General features: G+C 39.8%; 1 protein-coding gene across 3 annotated transcripts in view; it reads right to left on the bottom strand.

Annotated features, from left to right (window-relative positions):
* SNCAIP (synuclein alpha interacting protein) overlaps positions 1-18,956 on the bottom strand; it is a 147,776-nt gene that overhangs the window by 28,321 nt on the left and 100,499 nt on the right. For 2 of the 3 annotated variants that reach the window (XM_060146214.1, XM_060146212.1), the window contains exons 4-6: positions 11,553-12,421; positions 9,714-9,893; positions 3,958-4,071 (exon numbers count right to left, since the gene is read on the bottom strand). In XM_060146214.1, coding sequence (XP_060002197.1) covers positions 3,958-4,071; positions 9,714-9,893; positions 11,553-12,421 — 1,163 coding nt within the window. The remainder of the gene's footprint in view (positions 1-3,957; positions 4,072-9,713; positions 9,894-11,552; positions 12,422-18,956) is intronic. The other variant, XM_060146213.1, reaches the window with a different exon arrangement.

Raw genomic sequence — 18,956 nt, 5'->3', positions numbered from 1 at the left:
GGCCTAAATAATTCTTTGCCCAATTTCTCTGATACTTCACTCATAGTGAAATAAATATATTAAATAATATTTATAGAAATAAAAACAATAAAGTGGAAGGTATCCAATAACCATAATAGCCAACATTTACCTAGTGTCTAATATGTGCTGGCAGTGGGCAGTGCTTCATGTGGCTCTTCTCATTTGGACCTCAGAGTAACCCTGTAAAGAAGGTTCTATTATCTCCATTTTAAAGATGAGGACACTGAGGTCCAGGGAGACCTTTTCTTTTTTAAAAAATGTAAACATATGCAAGGCTACTGAGCTAGTAAGGGTAGGGCTAGGATTTAAACTCAGACTCAGGAGCTAATGTTCTCTGTCTTCTGAATATGAATATCCACCATGGCTCATTGCCCCATGACCCCTGACTCCATAAAGGACACACTCCCTTTCCAACCCTTGGGTCACAGAAATCACATTAACTGTCAGTCTGTGGGTTGTGGAGCTCTGTGTTGGTTAAGCTTTTTCAAAGGTCCTTGGAGAGCAGATGAATGCTTGTGCCATTCAAAGATTCTTCAGTTTGCTTTCATCTGCAATCATAACCCTTTAGTGTTGTTTACTTTTTTCTACCCCATGACAATGAAACAATAAAGTCAACAGAATATTTCCCCTTTTTAAAGTAAACCGTGGAAAAACGATAACACAGCCTGTGGAAGGAGCCCCCTCACCAGCATGCCTATTCATGACCATTCGTAGGAACCGCTGAGCTTTTTCTTTTTTGAAAAAGTGCTTTTTGTTTTTTTTTTGATCTGTATCAGGGCAAACATTTAAAATGGAGAATGAACATAGCGTAGGCAAATGTGCTCTTTCTTGGTAAATGCTTAATGCTATGCTTCCTGTTGTTTCCCTAGCAAAACTCCTTGACCAAAAGTCACATGAAAGATTCAGAAACAAAATGATAAGTTTGATGTTGAAAGTATCAGAGAGCCCACTGAACCAGTGACCAATGCAAAACAGGCCGGAGCCCCCAAGCACCTGAGGGCAAGAGCTTTGCTGGGATCCTGGACGAGACCATCTGAACCTTCATGTTCGAATAAAACTGCCCGAGTTACACAGGCGGTGACTTTGACTTGAGACAATTCTGTCTCAATTGTTTCGCCAGCAAGCATCTCTCTCAAGGGACAGCAAAGCAGGCCCATCCGAGGACGCCCCTGCTCATTCCCTGAGCGTCCCTCATGCCTTCACCTTCACGCTCCCTGTGGCCGGTTCTGCTAGGTACAATCAGGGAATGAAATAGCTGCCCCCTCCGGGACCTGGTGTGTCAAGAGGAAGAAAATCAATTCCTATCACCCAAAGATCTACCACTCCAGAAGACCACTAAAAACTGCTGGCTACCCTGCGGTTCTGGAGCCCTTAAAGGTAATTTTAACCAGTAAAAGGACACAAATTGCGAGTCAAATGGAGCTCATTCTTTAAGAATCTATAGGAGGGGCAGAGGGCAACTAAAATAAACCAAGAGAGGAATTTTCCTCTGTACTGTCCTTTCCAAGGGTATTTACTGAAGAAACAAAACCAGAACACACTCAAGTGCCTGCTTGATGTAGAAAAACCTGCATGTGCTGAATCCATTAGAAAACTGTTCAATAACAGTCTTCCTTGTGAAAATATTAGCCTTGTAATGGTTCCAAGTTCAGCATCTCCACAGGTTATCTGTTACATAAGTGGTCGCGGTGGATGTAGGATGGCTGGGCAGAATTTGCAGTCCTAATGGGCTTCTACGTTTTCTACGTAGTTAGGAATGCTCTCCTTGAAGGCACTGCTGGAATGCCTTGCTGTACTTGAGGTCATTAAAAATGCTTATCAGCTTGAAATAACAATCTGAAGACTGATACTAACATGAAGCAAATGTTTGACATGGCTCTTCACATAGGTCACCAATTTCCATATTTTCCTCTGGTCGAGCCAAGCAAACTACACTATCCCCCAGCCAGTCCCAGGAATGGCACTTTCTTTTGTTCTGTCCCAATAGCTTCAAAATTATGAGAAGCCTGCTGTGAGAGCTGAAGAGAGAAACTGGCGCATATAAGCAACACTGCTCAGGACAAAGAAGGCCGGATGCCCAATTATTGACTTAAAGTCTCAGAACAGCAGTGCAATCCTTTCCTCCTTTTCTTTGGCAAGCTCTTCCAAAAGTGCAGTCAGCCTTTTCACTGATATCTGAAATTCCTCTTTAGGCTTTACATAAGCAAGTGAAATCAGGGGTATGAAACAATTACTCAGACAATTTGAGAAGAAATAAAATTTTGTTTTATACTGAGAATGATTTATGAAGACTATTGTCTTAATGATTCTTTTGGTCATTTGAAAATACTATTCTCCCCTTTGCCAGTCTAAGCAAAAAAAGGGCATCTTAACAAATCTTATTAATTCTTATGTTTGTTTGTAGAGCACCATGACTGGGGCTCATAAATGCAATACACAAAGAAAACGGAGTCATTATTTCAAAGACATTGGCTTTTACAAATTTTAAATGTTCTTCCTGCTCCTTTCTTCATTCCATGAATTTCATACGAGCTGTGTTAAGACACTCCAAATATCACAACGTGTTGTGAGATAAAATTGTAAAAAAGGACTTCTGCAGCTGTATCCGTGCCACTGTAAACAAGCTATACAAATTATCTACACAAATGGAGGAAAACCAGAATCTGGTCCCAAAGCCAAAGGACCTGAGCTGAGATCCAGCCTTTGCTCTTACTAGCCATTAGACCACAAGCAAGCCACTTAAGATTTCTTTTTTCAGTCTCCTCATCTATAGAATGGGGATAAAAACAACAGAATCCAATAAGGTTGTTTTAAGGCATAAGGCAGATAATGTACACAAAATCCAACGGCATGGTGCTTGGTACATATAGGAAACATTACATATATATTAATTGAAGTTACCATGGCACAAAATAAACTATCACCTAACATGACTCCCCCTGAAGAAAGGCTGTGGTAATATTCTAGGAGTCTATTTTTAAAATTTGAGATTGTCATGCTTGAAAAAGCATAATCTCTTGTTGACAATACCACAATTTACTGCCACTGGGAAAGCGTATGAAGCCAAAGGGATAAAGTTATATGCATGAGAAGCAATTTTCTTTGCCACAAACAAATGTGATTAAATCTATTTTAATACAGTGCTGACTTTATTTATATTTTTTTAAGACGGAGATTGGCATTTTGTGGTTCCAATTTTTTTAAAAAAGATAATTTATACTCACCCTTCTCAAAGGGAGTTAGTGATGATTTTTTACTGCATACACTGGACTGTGATCTGTGTATGTCAGTTACTCACACTGGGATTTCCTAACGCAGAAACTGGTTGTAACTGAGACTCATTTAGTTAGTGTGATTGCTTATCTTTAATGGACGGAGACTTCCTCGATTAATGCCATACCAAAGATTTTCTTCTTAATTTTGGTTTCAAGAAAATCTATCATTTTTCCTTTTGACAAAAGTTAAATTTGTTTATTGTAGGAAATTTGGAAAAAGTGAAAAATATAAGAAAGAAAATAAAAGCCACTTATAATTCTACCCTGAGTGATAATTACTATAAAAACAAGTTGTGACATAGTTTTTTCTAGTTTTATAATCTATTTCTCTTTCTCTCTCTCCAAAATTCAAAGTTGGTACCAAATTACAGGAACAGTTTTGTATCATACATTTTAATTCAATATTATATAATGAATATTTTTCTGTAAAATTCCATCATATGGATGTTGCTTCATCATTTATCCAATATCCTATCTGGAATATTTAGGTTGTTTAAAACATTTCTTTCATATAAAAAATACTGCAATGAATATCACTGCTTATAAATCTTTGAATACATTTTTGATGATTTTTTATGTTTGGATTTTGATGGACTAAAAATTTAAAGAGAGACAGATTACATAGCATGCAAATAGAAGATAATTAAAAATCTCTTCATACCTGGCCGAAGCAACCTGCGTAATGAATAAGGCTTGGAAAATCCTTAGAACAACTCAATTCAGCAATGGCTTCTGTTTCACTCACCATCCAGCGTACGCACTCCAACTGACCATTCTAGATTAAAAAGAAAAAAAAAAGAAATTTAAGGTAATTCAGGTTTGAAAAAATACCTCACAGGTGGTAATTTTACCAAGGGAAAAAAATCACATGAATTTTGGCTTTTATATCTGGCTTAATTCATTTACAATAAATGTATATCACCTATTATATTTCTGAACAGTAATTTTGACTCTAAATCAACTGCGTAATTTTTACTTAATACATTTTCATAATTTCATCAGTTATTTTAAAATCAATTTATTGAGGTATAATTTGCGAACTATAAAATATACTCTTTTTAAAGTACAGTTTCATGAATTTTGACAAATATATTCTCTTGTTAACTACAACTCCAGTCAAGATGTAGAACATTTCCACTGCACGCCCACGTTTCTAGTACTCCTTTGCTCTCATACCCCTCCCCTTTGCCCAGGAGACCACTATGATTCCTATCACAGCAAAATAGAGTATGTACTCTTTTGCATCTGGCTTCTTTCACCCAACATAATCCTTCTGAGATTCACCCAAGCTAGTGCCTGGAGATAGTTTATTCCTTTTTATTGCTGAGAAGTATTCCATTGTATAAATATACCACAATTTGTTTATCCATTAACTCTGCTTTTTCTCTTGATAAGTTAGCATGTTAGGAGTCCAAAATAAAGAAAAGGAAAATAATCCCGTTACACTGGCTCAAATGCTACTTTCACTGAAGCCTTCTCTGATTTCCTGCCCACAGTAGCCCTGTTCTCCTGTGCTCGGATCCCACACTGTGCAAACCAGGAAGGCAGTCGTGACATATGTAACCTAGTGATTAAGACCCAGACTTTGGAATGGATTTAAACCCTTAATCCACCACTTAGTTACGAGACTTTGAACAACTTACCTCATCTCTCTGATACTCAATTTTCTCATCTATGAAATAGCAGGGGTTAGTAGCAGCTACCTCATGGAGTTACTGTAAAGATCAAATGAGGCGATGCATGTCAGCTTACTAAGCACATAATACGTCACCTTACACTGTATTAGAATGCTCTCTTAGATCCTCACAATAACTCCATAAGACAAATGAGACATTCAACTGCATTCCTGGTTTGCATGGTGTGGGACCTTAGCACAGGAGAAAAGAACTACTGTGGGCATGAAGTCAGGGAAGCCTATTCTAAAAACAAGACAGGGCGGGTAATCTGCTCATTCTTCATTTACTCCTATTTGGATAATGGAATTTCAAGTAGTCAACTTCCAACTATTCACACGCAGAATAGTTCTCTCTGATTGGGGCATCTAGCATGATCAGGTGTGTGCTGAATAGCTTCCAGGTGCCCCATTCAGATCTATCTCCTCCTGTTTCTGCCCTCCTTTCTGCCCAGGGAGGCTGATCTGTATGTGTTGGCTCCCTTGCCCCCTGGCTTCTGACTGGGTTTGGCTAATGGAAAGCAGTAACAGGAGACCAGGAAAAGAGAGTGAGTTTGAGGTCCCCCTTGTTCTCAACTCCCCCTTTATGGAGGTGCCACTGGTCGGCTGAGTCCTGCCACCAGTCAAAGGTCAAAAGTCAGCAGTTCTACTCAACCCTCTCTATCTCAAGGTCCTTCCCCTGCCCTTTCAGGCTCTGGGTTGGTAACTGTGCTCTGGTTGTTACTGACCCCAATATACTGCACTTTCCTTCACGGGCTCCCTACACCCTACCCACCCACCCTCCTTTTGTATATAAAAATTCATTACAGACTTTCCTTAAATTACACAATTTGAGCATGCAGTGTTTCTTAGGAGAATTTAAAAAACCCCACTGACACAACGTGCTTCATTCCCTCTGAATAAAGAAAGGTGTAGGAACCATACTGAGCGTCTATGAGGCAAGACAATTTACATCAATGGATATTTACACAGAACACAAAAATATGAGGCAATAGTTCTGATTTTAGTAATTTGAGTCTTCTTTCTCTTTCTTTCTCTCTCTCTCTTTTTTGGTCAGTCTAACTAAAGGCTTGCTAATTTTTAAAAATCTTTTTATGAGACCAAATTTAGTTTTGCTGATTTTCTCTATTATTTTTCTATTCTCTATTTCATTTATTTTTGCTTGAAAAAATTTTAATTTTCTTCCTTCTGCTTGCTTTGAATTTAGTTTGCTTTATTTTTCTGGTTTCTTGAGGTAGATTAGGCCAATAATTTGAGATCTTCCTCCTCCTCCTCATCCTCCTCCTTCTTTTTTTAATTTGTTTTTTATTTTTATTTTTATTTTTATTTTTTTTGCAGTACGCGGGCCTCTCACTGCTGTGGCCTCTCCCATTGTGGAGCACAGGCTCCGGACGCGCAGGCTCAGCGGCCATGGCTCACGGGCCCAGCCGCTCCGCGGCATGCGGGATCCTCCTGGACTGGGGCACGAACCCGTGTCCCCTGCATCGTCAGGCGGACTCTCAACCACTGTGCCACCAGGGAAGCCCCTCCTCCTTCTTTTTTAAACATATGCATTTACAACTATAAATTTCCCTCTAAGCATTGCTTTAGCTGCATGCTTAAATGTTGGTATGTTGCATGTTCATTCATCTCTAAATATCTTACAATTTCTGTTGTAATTTCTCTTTTGATACAATTATTATTTTGAGGTGTAATTCTATATACTTGTGAATATCTTAAATTCCCTTCTGTTATTAATACCTAATTGTATTTCTTTATGGTGGAAGGACATACTTTGTATGATTTTAATCCTTTTAAATTTATTGAGATCTGTCTTATGACCTAACATATGGTCTATCATGGAGACTATTTCATGTGCACTTGAGAAAAATGCATATTCTGCTGCTGTTGGGGAGAATGTTCTGTTAGATGTGTGTTAGGTTTAGTTACTCAAGGAAATGTTTAAACAAATAAAAAGTTGCTAGAGAGGGAAAAGGAAATACTATATCACTACTATGAGTTTGAAAGCAGTATCACTTGCCATTATTAGAAATACCAAGAAAACAAAAAATGTTAGTAGATTCTAGTGGGAGATTTTTGCCTGCTGAAGTCCCTGAGCCTTGGGTCACTCACTGTATGTTAAAAAGGAATATCAGTAGGTTATATGTTTTCTCACCAGACCAGCATTTTGTCTTTGGGCTTACTCAGAAATAAAAAGAGAATCAAGGTTATTTCATTCCAAATCCATTTAGATTCTAAAGTAATTTCTTGTGCTGGCTCCATTTTAGAAAACAGATTGTTCTCACCTTTTAGAAATCTTTCTTTACAATTATTTTGCTTAACTGTTGCCAAAGGGCACTTAATAATGCCTGTTGAACTCCCACAGTATCTAGTGTTGGGTCCCCAGAAAGCACTCAATAAAGTCTGCATGTAGCTGGCAAGAACTTATGATGTTCCATATTTAAGGAGTTTAACAGTGTGGGGAGATGTTCTTAAGCCTTGGTATGACTTCAGAGCCCCTTTTCTAATGTAATCTTTTTATTTGATACCTTGTCTCTGACTCTGCTTCCTGTCAGCCAACACATATTATCTGAGCAACTTCTGCCCATTTGTACCAAGTTTGTTTTCTTTAATGACAGCAGGGTTCTCAGAACTGTGCTTAAGGAGGTGAAATACCACCAGTTAGTTACTAGTGTTCAAAACAGGGTCCTAAAATGGAAGAATGATGACTTCTTAGCACTCCCTCAATTTCATCAATGTCCATCACAATACACTAATGGACTGAGGCAGGACATGTGTCAGGACAGACGGTCAAAGAGGGTGGCATATATTATAAAATATTTGTATTTACTGCTTTTGTCAATTCTAGACTAAACAAAGGAGTAAAAGAATACTTCCAGTTCTCAGATCATTGTCCAGAAGTAAAGTATGAAAAGCCTGAGACTGCAAAACTCTAAGAGCTTTTGAGTCCTGTGGGCTTGATGTATGTTCTTCATTGAAGCAAAAAAAATTTTATTGTTTAAGTTTGCATGCTCATTGTATGATGGGGATCCTATGTTGACTGGAGCAGTTTAAGAATGAATTAACACTTAATATGGATACCAGAGAAGGAGTTTACCCAGGGTTGGCTTAATGACCACTAAATTTCTTATGTACTTTCCTACTCTGAAGATCCTTACCCTATCAGAACAAGCACTCGGGCATATAAATTAACAAAAACATTTCATCCAACTATATAGTTAGAATACATTCAAAATGCACCATTAATCAGGAAAACTAATGAGAACTGTATTTTATAAATACTAAAACGGCAAGGCGAATGTCAACAATCACTGGCATTGCAAGAATATTTTAGTCATAACTGACACATGCCCACTGATTACCAAACCCAACTCCTGCCTTCCTACAGGATTCCGACATGGGACTAGATCCTGAATTCGCCATCCTGCACTTGTATTATTGATAATTTACCTGCCTTATCCACCAGGCTATCAGTTCCTTAAGAAAAGGGACTATGTCTCATTTAAATTTGTTTTGCCAGCAGCTTAACACAGTACCTGGTGGACTCGTACACATTGCTGAACTCCACCATGCTTGACTTTGACTTCACATTTCATTTCTCTTTCTTCTTGATAGCTGCCTGCAGTTCACCTCTTAATCTGACATAGCATCATTTACAACTAAAGGAAAATGATATTCGCTGGGGTCATGGATTTCTTATTTGATCAAAAAAGCTAATCACTGAGTAACATTAAATAAAACAGAAAACAACTTTTTAATCTTTGCTGAATGATAAATAAATGGAAGACACAAAAATTCAGATTTGCATAAGAGGTATACTGGGGAAGGAAACTGCTTGTTTTTCAAATATAACACGTTCTTCAGAGAATTCACAAGCAGACTTCTTTAACTAGCAAGTTCCCCTAGTAAATTTCAGTATAATTCCATTTATAAAAATTATGACTATTCAGCTTTTAGAAGACGTAACTATTAAGTAAAGTAAAGTACATATGCAGAAGCACAAGATATATTATATTTCCCCAAACTTCACTTCTGGCTTATTAATAAATGTGACTGAATTCCACATTTATTTACCAAAGATCTTAAAAGTAATTTTAGTTTAATAGTTAACCTTCTAGTGATGTGTTATATTTCACAGAGGCACTCGCTGCAGTGCTATAAAAGACCATGTTTTCCTGTACCACAGTTTCTAGTTTTAACTCTATCCCAGTCGGTATTAATTTGTGGAGTTTTTGACAGATAACATACTGTACTCTGCAAGAGCCAAACGCAAACTCGGCACTGATATTCTAAACAACTCCTGATACTGCAGACGTTTAAACTTGAGATGTAATCCATTAGAAGTCCACTTTACTGTCTGAAATACGTCTGAGTGCTAGCATCCTTTATAATACACCTTTTCCTCATTTGTCTTGCTCATTATACTCACATTAGGAAAAAATGAAACAGTCTCACACAGATCCAGGGGTGGTTAAGAATAACAGAAATTCTCAGAACGGCAACAGATCATTTTCCTTTCTCTTTATTAGCTGATTTGAAGCTTACCCTAAATTGGAATATAGTCTCGAAATCTCAAAGCAGCTAGTGACTGAAATGATTAACCTTTTAAGTACAATAGGTTCATTTGCTGTTTGCTTGGTATATCACTCTTCTCTCCCACCATTCTAACACTGAAACTTACTAGGAATCTTCAAAGACAGAAACCCAACTTTTAGCTGTGGAGGGCCCGGCCCCCAACCAGTCACCTTGATGGCCAGGCCCGCTGGAGTCAACTTCTCCACATTTCGCTCGTTGAGGCAATCTTCTCCCATCAAAGACGTGAGATGCTGCAGACATTCTGCATGTCCCTGTGCTGCGGCAATGTGTAAGAGATTGTTTCTGCTTTCATCATGAATTTTGTCTAGATTGTCGGCAGCTAGGTGTGGCTGGACACAGAGTGAGAGGAGAAAACTTAAGTCAATAAATCACAAGGAGATGCTATGGAGGTCTTGCTCTGGGCACTGGGAAGAAGAGATGAGCTTCCAGAAGCTCTGGTGGCAGCCATGGGGCTCTAATAAGTCAGAACTCCTTGCGATTAATTCTAATGATTTTCAATGACATTTTTGTTATACTGCACTTTAGAACATGAATGCTCAAGTGACTTATCTTCATGGGAGACATCTGACAGACAGGAGTCAGCAAGTCTGTAGCGGTTCCAAGCTGGCTTTCTAACAACTGCGATGACACTGAACGGTAACTGGCAGCTTCCCTGTCTGTCTCCTCTACTCCTGCTAAGTTCTGAGGGCCAGGCTGTGTTTTATTCCCTGTTGTAGGTTCGTTAAATGAATGAACTACCTGTCTTAACCATCTGCATTGCCTTGAACTGTGGAGAGCTGGCTTTGACGGCAAGCTACGTGATGAGTGCTGCAGACAATGCTCCCACGGGTACCTCTAGACACTTTCATCCCTAAACAAACTCCTGGGGCATCTGGAGGCTACCTGGCCTTTGGTTCCTTCACCTCTAGTGAAGTTCAGTCCCCTGAGTATAAACTCATTGATAAAGACTGGGTAAAACGGAGAGGTCTTATCACTTGGGAAACATGAAAACACGGGAAAGACAAAAGAAAGGAATGAACCAAGGAGAAATAGAGAGGAAGAGCCAGGAGAAGTGGAAAAGACATCTTCAGGAGATGCAAAACATATTACCTTACTTTGTAAAATTGTTCAATCATATCATCCTATTATAACACTAAGATGTGTGATAACAGACCAAGCGCATTATACTTATCTACTCACGGCTCTACCCTAAGTAGAATCACACTGCCAGGATGTGATGATTTTCTTGAATGAGACTTTAATTAACACCACAGTGTCAGCTCAGGCTTACTACTGTTTGATCCAAGTCTGGAAGCCAGGAAAGAACAACGTAGGCAGATGGAATGTGACTGCAGTTTAGTTTTCTCTGAGCCTAAGCAGAACAGACTTTTCTTACATCATATAACTCTGTGTCTAGAGTCTTTGGAAAAGCTTCTTCATTCTCCCTAGACATGCAGACCTGGAACTAAAAAAAACTCCATGTGGGTCAGAGGGCAGTCAAGCTCTAGGGTAAGTTTCTATCTGCAAATGCTTTCAAACATCCTGGTCCAAGTCTTCTGAATAATGATCAGGATAAAACAGAAGACCCTCTGTTCATGTATCTGGCAGGTCCCCCATCAGCAAGGAACTGACATCCCCACAAATAACTGAGTGAGAGCATTGGGAACCATTTGAAAAGCAAAAGAGAAAGACATTAAGATTCATATTAAAGAAAGTGCTGGGCTTTTTTCGTTTTGTTTTTGTTTTAGACTCTGTGTCCTTATTCCAGTTGAATTCAGGCAAAGTTCAAGTGAAATAACACTCCCCTCTATAGCCAATTCTTTTTCCTTGTGCTAACCACCTAACTTATAATTTTAAAACTCAAAAGTCACAGCTCCCAACCAAAGCCACAAGTAGAGATTGAACAAAACTTAGAACAAAACCATCATCGTTCTGTAACTAATGAATGGAGCTGATAAAACTGGAGTCTCTAGCTTGTTATTATGTATACGGAATTAATCCATACTTACCAGGAGAGATATCTGCCCTTCTTTAACGATGTTCAGGATGCTTTTTACTTTTTTCAGGTACTCACTCCTTTCTTCTGGGCCTTGGGAGCTGGTCCAGTTCATGCCACCGACCTGCTCCTCTAGTTTGGGCTCTGGTGCTGAGGACTGCAGATGGAAGGCCCTGAGTTGGCAGTCTGGCATGGCCTTGTCAACTTTCCGACCATGAGGCTCACTAAAGGTCTTATTTGGGAAGTCCTTACTCTGGTTTTCAGGCTCATATGCAGAGCCACATTTAACCAGAGGAGGAGAACTCTCGGATTCTTCAGTGGAGAGCTTCTGCTGGTCACGGACGACAGAGGATGTTTTTCTCAAGTGAGGGCTTTTCACAGGAGAGAGAACACAAAATGGTGTCATGTTGGACAGTGAGTTCTCAGCATTTCCTGTAGAACAGGCTTTGCTAGAAAGGCCATTGATGCTTGTGCATAAACCCAAAATTCTTTTTTCTGAAGTCACCTTGGCAAAAGAGGCAAGCTGTTGACTGGACTTAATGTAAGGCACATCCAGAATCTCATCCATGTCGAGGTCATAATGCTCCAGTTCGCCCAGCAAGGGGCTGGGCTCCGTGCTCTTACTTGGAGGGCTGCTCTCTCCATCTCTGGGGCTGAGCTCCTCAGGTTGGGGGCCTGGGTCAGAATCACCCCCTTTCTGGTACTCTGCCTTCTGGTTCTTTTGGTCATCACTTTCATTGTTCTCCAGAGTCTCTGGCTGATGTTTCAGTGGGGACACTCGCTTCACTGGGCGGAACTTACTATATACATCGGCGATTCCCGTGGGCTTCTGTGTGTTTGTGATAAGAGTTGAGACACTGCAATTCCAGCTAGAGCTAGAAACTGTTTTAAGATAAATGAAAAGAGGGAACCATTAAAAACTCTTTTAAAATAAATTAAAATAGGGGACTATCTGAAACACTGAAAATAGCGTGGCCATGCAGGCAGACATGGTCCACTCAAGTAATGCTCAAAGGAAGCCCGGGACAAATTAAGGACGAAGCTCAAAGGGGACGAATTAAGAGAGAACGCATATCATAAAACAAACGGTTCATACTTACCATTGAAAAGCAGTCAGTGATAAAAGAAAGTTATGACATATTGGCTCAAAATTATTTAAGTAGTAATAATAGTGAAGGCAGACAGCTAAAGAAAACAAACCCAGACAGACACTCAGGTTTATTCCCTGGGCGGTGGCACCTCCTTGATAGTATTTTGATACTTGCCATCACCCTGAAAAAGAGAATTGGAGGACAGGATCCTTTGTGTTAAACGAACTTCCAAACTAATCCAGGGAGAGAAGGGATGTACGCGCATATGTGCACACGTGCACGGGTATACTCTGAAAGCTTATGACGACGTCTCAGAGAAAGAAGGGATGAATGGCTTAATACTGGGCAAACTTAAACTCATACCTATTGGGTGATTCCCTAGGTGATTTGTTAGGTGGATTAGGGAAAGAACAGGAAGGAATGAAGTGGTCAGGACTGACTGGACCATGGGACATAAGCCATGGTTGAGTTCATCCCACCACAGGCTGAGTATTCCAGTCAACCATCACTCACGGGCATTTGACAGTACCTTCTGGCATATGACACAGCAACATAACGCACCAGCTTCACACAGGAACGTGCTCTTTAAGAGTCACTGCTGCCCTTGGTCATTTGGAAAGAGGAGAAGGAAGGTGCAAAGGGAGGGTGAAGTAGGCAGACTATTTGTTTTTCTTCTCATTTCTTGCAAAGTTTAGATGAAGACTGTATAGTCTGCGTCCGAGTGCCTGGCTGAGACGGAGTGTAACGGGAGGTGAAAGGTAAGCACCACCTCCTCTTGCAGTGCGGCGGCCTCATGTGACCGGCTGCCCCTTCCTCCCTCAGCCTCGATGACACCACCTCCTCTCTGGGACACTCCCTTGACTGCGAAGATGACCCTGCACTCTTGGTAGCTTGCAGCCCACCAGTTTACAGATTCCTACTCCCTTCCCACTGAGGTTACACCATCCCCCATCAAAGGGGTGAGGTTTCAGGACATGCCCTCTAACTAGGCATCTCCCATCGCTCTCTCCTCTTCTGCAACAACAGCAGGTGGGAAGTATTTAACCCCAAAGCATGTGTTTGTGTCTGTTCTTTGCTATGGAGCACAACCAAAAAGTAAAGGAGCTAAGACGAGGGTGTACTCAGGTCTGTAACTTCTGCAACAGTCCCTGGCTACCATTGATTCTTGGGGTGAAAGCAGGATATAAATTATGAAAAGTTCCCCAAATTTAGACCCTTGGTCATTCTTCATCCTACTGCTATGTGTTCCAAAAGGATTCATATAAGTTCTGGAACCAAAATAAGGAGGTGAGAGTGAGTGTTCTAAGCCTAAATGCTATGTACCTATTTATTGGTGGGTGAGTTCTTTACTCCAAATGGCCCACAATTTTGCTTGTGGTTTCAGAGGGTCTGCACGAAGCGGTCCTTCTCTGAGGACTTTTGGGAATCTAAGAGAATACTCTGAGCTGTGGAGGGAGGCCTGGATTCTGTCCAGTAAGAAACAGGTATTAACAGAGAATGTTCCAGAAGGGAAGGAAGGTGTCTAGATGCTCTTAAGCTGCTGCTTCTCTTGCCTTCTGCTGGCTCTGGTTCTCAGTTGTATACAGTACTTGGCACAGAGCAGACAATTAACAAGTGCTAGTATTTGAATTTGAATCTCACTTTGTCCAACGCATTACATTTCTTTTTAAATGCCCAAAGAGTATCCTTCTCAGGGATTTACGGCTTAATTTCACAGGGGACAAAAGTCCTGTTAATAAACTCAGAGGAGTGGTAATCACCAATGAGAGCTAGATTTTCTAGTTATTTATGAAATGTAAATAGGCAAAGGCAAAGACTAATTCCTGTTGTTCCATTATAAATTTAAAAGTCTTTCTATCCTTTATATGTCCCTTTCTCCCTCAAAATGTAAAGCTAAAAAACATTAAGGCCTGCCAGAAATTTCTGCCAAGTCTTTCTCCCTTCCTTTCAAGAATATATGGTTACTTACTTATTTAAACCAACAGAAAAATAGTGGACACAGAGTTTATAAATGTAAATATGCCTTAAATTTTATCCATCAATTTTCTGAAAACCTTAAAATAGAGTAGGAAAAAAATATATATATTTCTTAACATTTCTGAGATACATATATATTATTAGGGATAGTATTTGCTGGTATTTTCCAATTACCTTCATTTTTTGGAAACTTCTTGATAATGTGCATCTCAGAATGCAATAAAAAATTTTAAAGCCACATAACTTAGTGGGCCAATACAACGAGAGCATTGTATCAATATATTTATGTATCGTATAAGGTCGTGGGTTCAAAGGGCTACTCTTTTATGTTGGCTTTATTTACATGTGAATTTTTTTCCAAGTGATACAGGGAAATGGATACCATATGTTTCCCAGCTGTTTTGTTCTGACAGGAGCCATTAAGAATGCTCTATGGAAATGAATTCTGTCTGAGTCTTATGAAAACACTTCTTTCCACAGAAGAGCCTAGAAACTGAAGAAGGGGCATCAACATTAGGCTGGTTGTCCTCCATATTCAAACTTATCACTCTTTTTTAGGCTGAGAGGGAAATCTGTGCTTTCCAGTCTGTGTCTTGACTACCTGGAAAAAAATCCCAGTTATGAAAAGTGGATTAGATAACAGTTTTTTGTGAGAATGCTCTAATTTATTACTATATCATATACCTGTCTGAGGAGAAGGACAATTATATTTATATATATATATATATATGATAAAACGCAATTAGTTTATTTCTCCTAAGCTGGGAAAATGGGTATTTTAAGTACAACACAAGTAAAAGGGTCCTTAATGACAGGCAAGATTTTCACTTCCGATTCTGTAAGTCTACCAAAAATTCCACTTATACTGTTGTTCTACCCCGACCCCATGAAACACTTCTTATAATGCATGGAAACAAAGATCAGACTAACTAGGGCTTATAGGAAGATTTTGAGGCTCAAGTTGTTTCCTGGAAATCATGAATAAATACTTCACATGTTAAACTTTAAATCCCAGAAAATTTTATCGATTATTTTATGAGATCTTGACAAGCTCTGTGAGAAGAGTCTGTGTCTAATTTACCTCTCTATCCCTCAAAGCACCCAGCAAATTGCTTTACATGAGTAGGTTCTCAGTGACTTTTTTGGGTGAGTGGATTCATTTTTAACATCTTATGAACATAAACATGCCCAACATACCTGAAACCTGTCTACCTGATTATGGCACAAAGTTTCTAAAATGGTCAGTAGGTAAATGGTAATGCATTCGAGGCTGATTTGTAGACCACAGTTCCCTCTTCCAATCTAACTGGCATTTGGAATGTCTCTGATCTCCAGCAGGGTATTTCCAGTTGCCTGCTGACCATCCACAGGTCACCATTTATTCAACAAGCATTTAATGTGAGCCTGGGATGTGCATGTTATGTGTAACAGGTAGCATGTTCTGATCCAGGGGTCTTATCACCCCTACCCTCACCTGCTTCTTGCCTTCCCCCTCCTCATCCAAAACACACACACACACACATATGCGCACACACACACACACACGCATATGCGCACACACACTCTACTCTGTCTTCCTTAAATGTATTCCTCATATACCTGGCCTGAATCACATGACCGTGTATGCAGCCTCCCAAGCAATCCATCTCCAAGGCATCCCTGCCCCTCATCCCTTAGGTACCAACTCCTGTGTAGCCTGATCCTAAATCCTTCTTTAATCTGGTCCCTCTATTCATCTTATTATACTGACTAGACCCTTCCACAGCCCCTGCAGGGTTTCTTTTCTTCTTTGGTTTCCCTTTTGATCCTGAGTCATCCCCTCTTCAGATAAGTCTGATTTTGTCATTTCTTAGTTCAAAAACCTTGAAGAGGCCTTGTACTGCCTAAAACAATATTTCCCCCTATGTGGGACACATACCCCTGCAGTATCTAAGGTGGTGCACAGGAACCATAAATCCCCCTGACTCAGAGAGTAAGCAAGCTATATACCTTTCAACTCTTTCTTCCTCTTAATTAATTTAAGGACTCTCAGTTTGGTGCTACAGTGACTTTAACTACTCTCCAAACTTACAAACTCCCTTCAGAATAATGAAACTGTGGGCCTTTAGCTCAGAGACTTTCATAAGCAAAGAGTTAGCAGAAATGCTTTATTTTCATCACATTCATTTTAATGATGTCCTTCAATTTACTGCAAGTGACATTGATTTTTTACTTACAACACGGACATAAAGTTTCTTCCAAAAACAAATATGCTTAAAAGTAAATGGTTTTAGAAAAATAAGTTAAAAATAATAGTACAAGTGGTTTACAGGTCAAACAAAAATAAGAGAGGTTGTGGAAATAATACTTAAACAACTAAGCTTTGGGAAACCCTGACTTTCGGGATAGTAGCTAAACTCTTTATCATGGTAGCTATCAGCTCTTTTATTTATTTTCTAATTTATCTTCTCATCTCAGCACCACCATTCCCACGTCACTACATTTCCATCACTAAACTCACCCGCTTCTGGATACCCCAGGTCCTTCCTTCTCTTCTCCTGCCTTTGGGCAGTTCGCCCTCTCCTACGACACCTTTGCTGCCTTCTCTGCCTGAGATGGAAGCTCATCTGCCAGGATTCCCCTCAGGTGTTCCTCCTTGGTGCATATCCTCTGACTTTCCCAGGGAATCGTTGTCCTTTGCTTCTCAGTGTCCTGAGATACATCTGCCCATACCTAGAGTCACGCATTTATAAAGCTCTGTTTCAACAATTCACTCATGCATCTGTCTCACCTTCTCTCGAGAGTCCCTCAAGAGCAAAGATGGCTCGTGAACCTCCTTGTGTTTATAACCAGCCCTCTGTCTAGCACAGCATCTCACAGATATTGGGGCTCAAGGGCTAAACCTTTTAAAGAATAAATGAATGAAGGGGGAGGGAGGGAGCAAGAGGGGGGAAGAAGGAACAAAGGAATATGCTAGACCAAAGATGCAATGTATACTAAATACATATGAGTCTTGTCACAATGAGTCACTCTCGCCACATTTTGGACACACTGAGTGTGTTGAATATTTCAAAGACAGTCTTGGTAAAGCTATTGAAGATGTGCTGCATATTAAAGTATTTTCATGTATTTCCTAAGTTCTAAGCCAAAACGTCTTCATCTGTAAAATAAAGGGGTTAGACACATGATTGCTAAGACCTGACCCACCTCTAATTTCTATGACTGTATGGAATGTCTACAAATAACAGGGCTCTTTATTCTGAATGACTCACTATGAAACACTATAATTCTTCTGGATCCATGTATTTCAACAGATCCTCACAAATTTATAATTATGAGGCTAAGCTGATTGCTGACACAGAACAACTCTTTGGCTCTTGGGACTGATACATTAGTATTTTCTTAGGAAGATAATGTACAGTTTGCTATTGCAACGGTGGATCCAATTTTCAAGACTGAACGTCAGTGCTGGCTCCCAAAATGCCTATTTTACTTCTAAATATGGAGTTTTGTGTCCATATTAGAAAATTAGCTTTAGACATCAAGAAGAGGAAGAAAAGGATGTGTCTTTAGGATAAAATACTGTTTTCCTACTATTTATTGTTAGAAGTGAAAGGAATACTATTTTCCTTGAGAAACAAAATGGTCAGCTTTAGCTGTAATTGCCTTAAAATGTACACAACAATGAACTTCACATCTACAGCTGCTGGAAACCCAGGCACCTTCAAGGACATGACTTCTAAGTTCTCCAGGATTCCATTTCCTTCCATTTTTATACCTAAGAGAGGGACGTTGTGAAAGATTAGGAGGGTCAATGCTAGAGTCAAGAGTTTCCTTAATCCGATGTAAATGAAATCCATCGTGGGCTTACTCATCACAAACACTTCAGGTTCTAAGGCGTGGTGACAGGTATACTTATCTCATGACAACAAGAAGACGGGTATGGAGCCTGAGTGAAGACTACTTGCTGGGTGCTCTTCTGTACCACCCTTGGAGACTAGATTGGAACCTGATCCAAGAAAGGGTTGGGCTAACTCTGAATCTGGGGTACTGTGTCAGGCCATGATGTTGGGAAGAGCCAGTGGGTGTGAGAAATGTTCCCATGGAGTTGTTTGCTCATCCCTTTCATTGGTGTCACAGACCCTTTATTGACGGTGTTATGAGGCTGAAGGGCAAGTACAGAGGACTTTCTTATAAAAATATCAACCAATGATTTATTCACATTGAGATGTTAAAATATTACTGGAAAAGATTCATTGATGTGGTTCTAAACTTCCTAAGTGGCTACTGATATAAAGCAGCGGTAGAAAGTCAGATTTCCCAGTTTCCCAATTTCCTAATTTCCCAAGTTTCCTAATTCCCAGCCCAAC

This window comes from Lagenorhynchus albirostris, chromosome 3 (genome assembly GCF_949774975.1).
Source record: "Lagenorhynchus albirostris chromosome 3, mLagAlb1.1, whole genome shotgun sequence".
Lineage (NCBI taxonomy): Eukaryota > Metazoa > Chordata > Mammalia > Artiodactyla > Delphinidae > Lagenorhynchus > Lagenorhynchus albirostris.
Note: the sequence above shows the minus strand (reverse complement) of the source record. Positions and strands in the feature narration are given on the sequence as shown.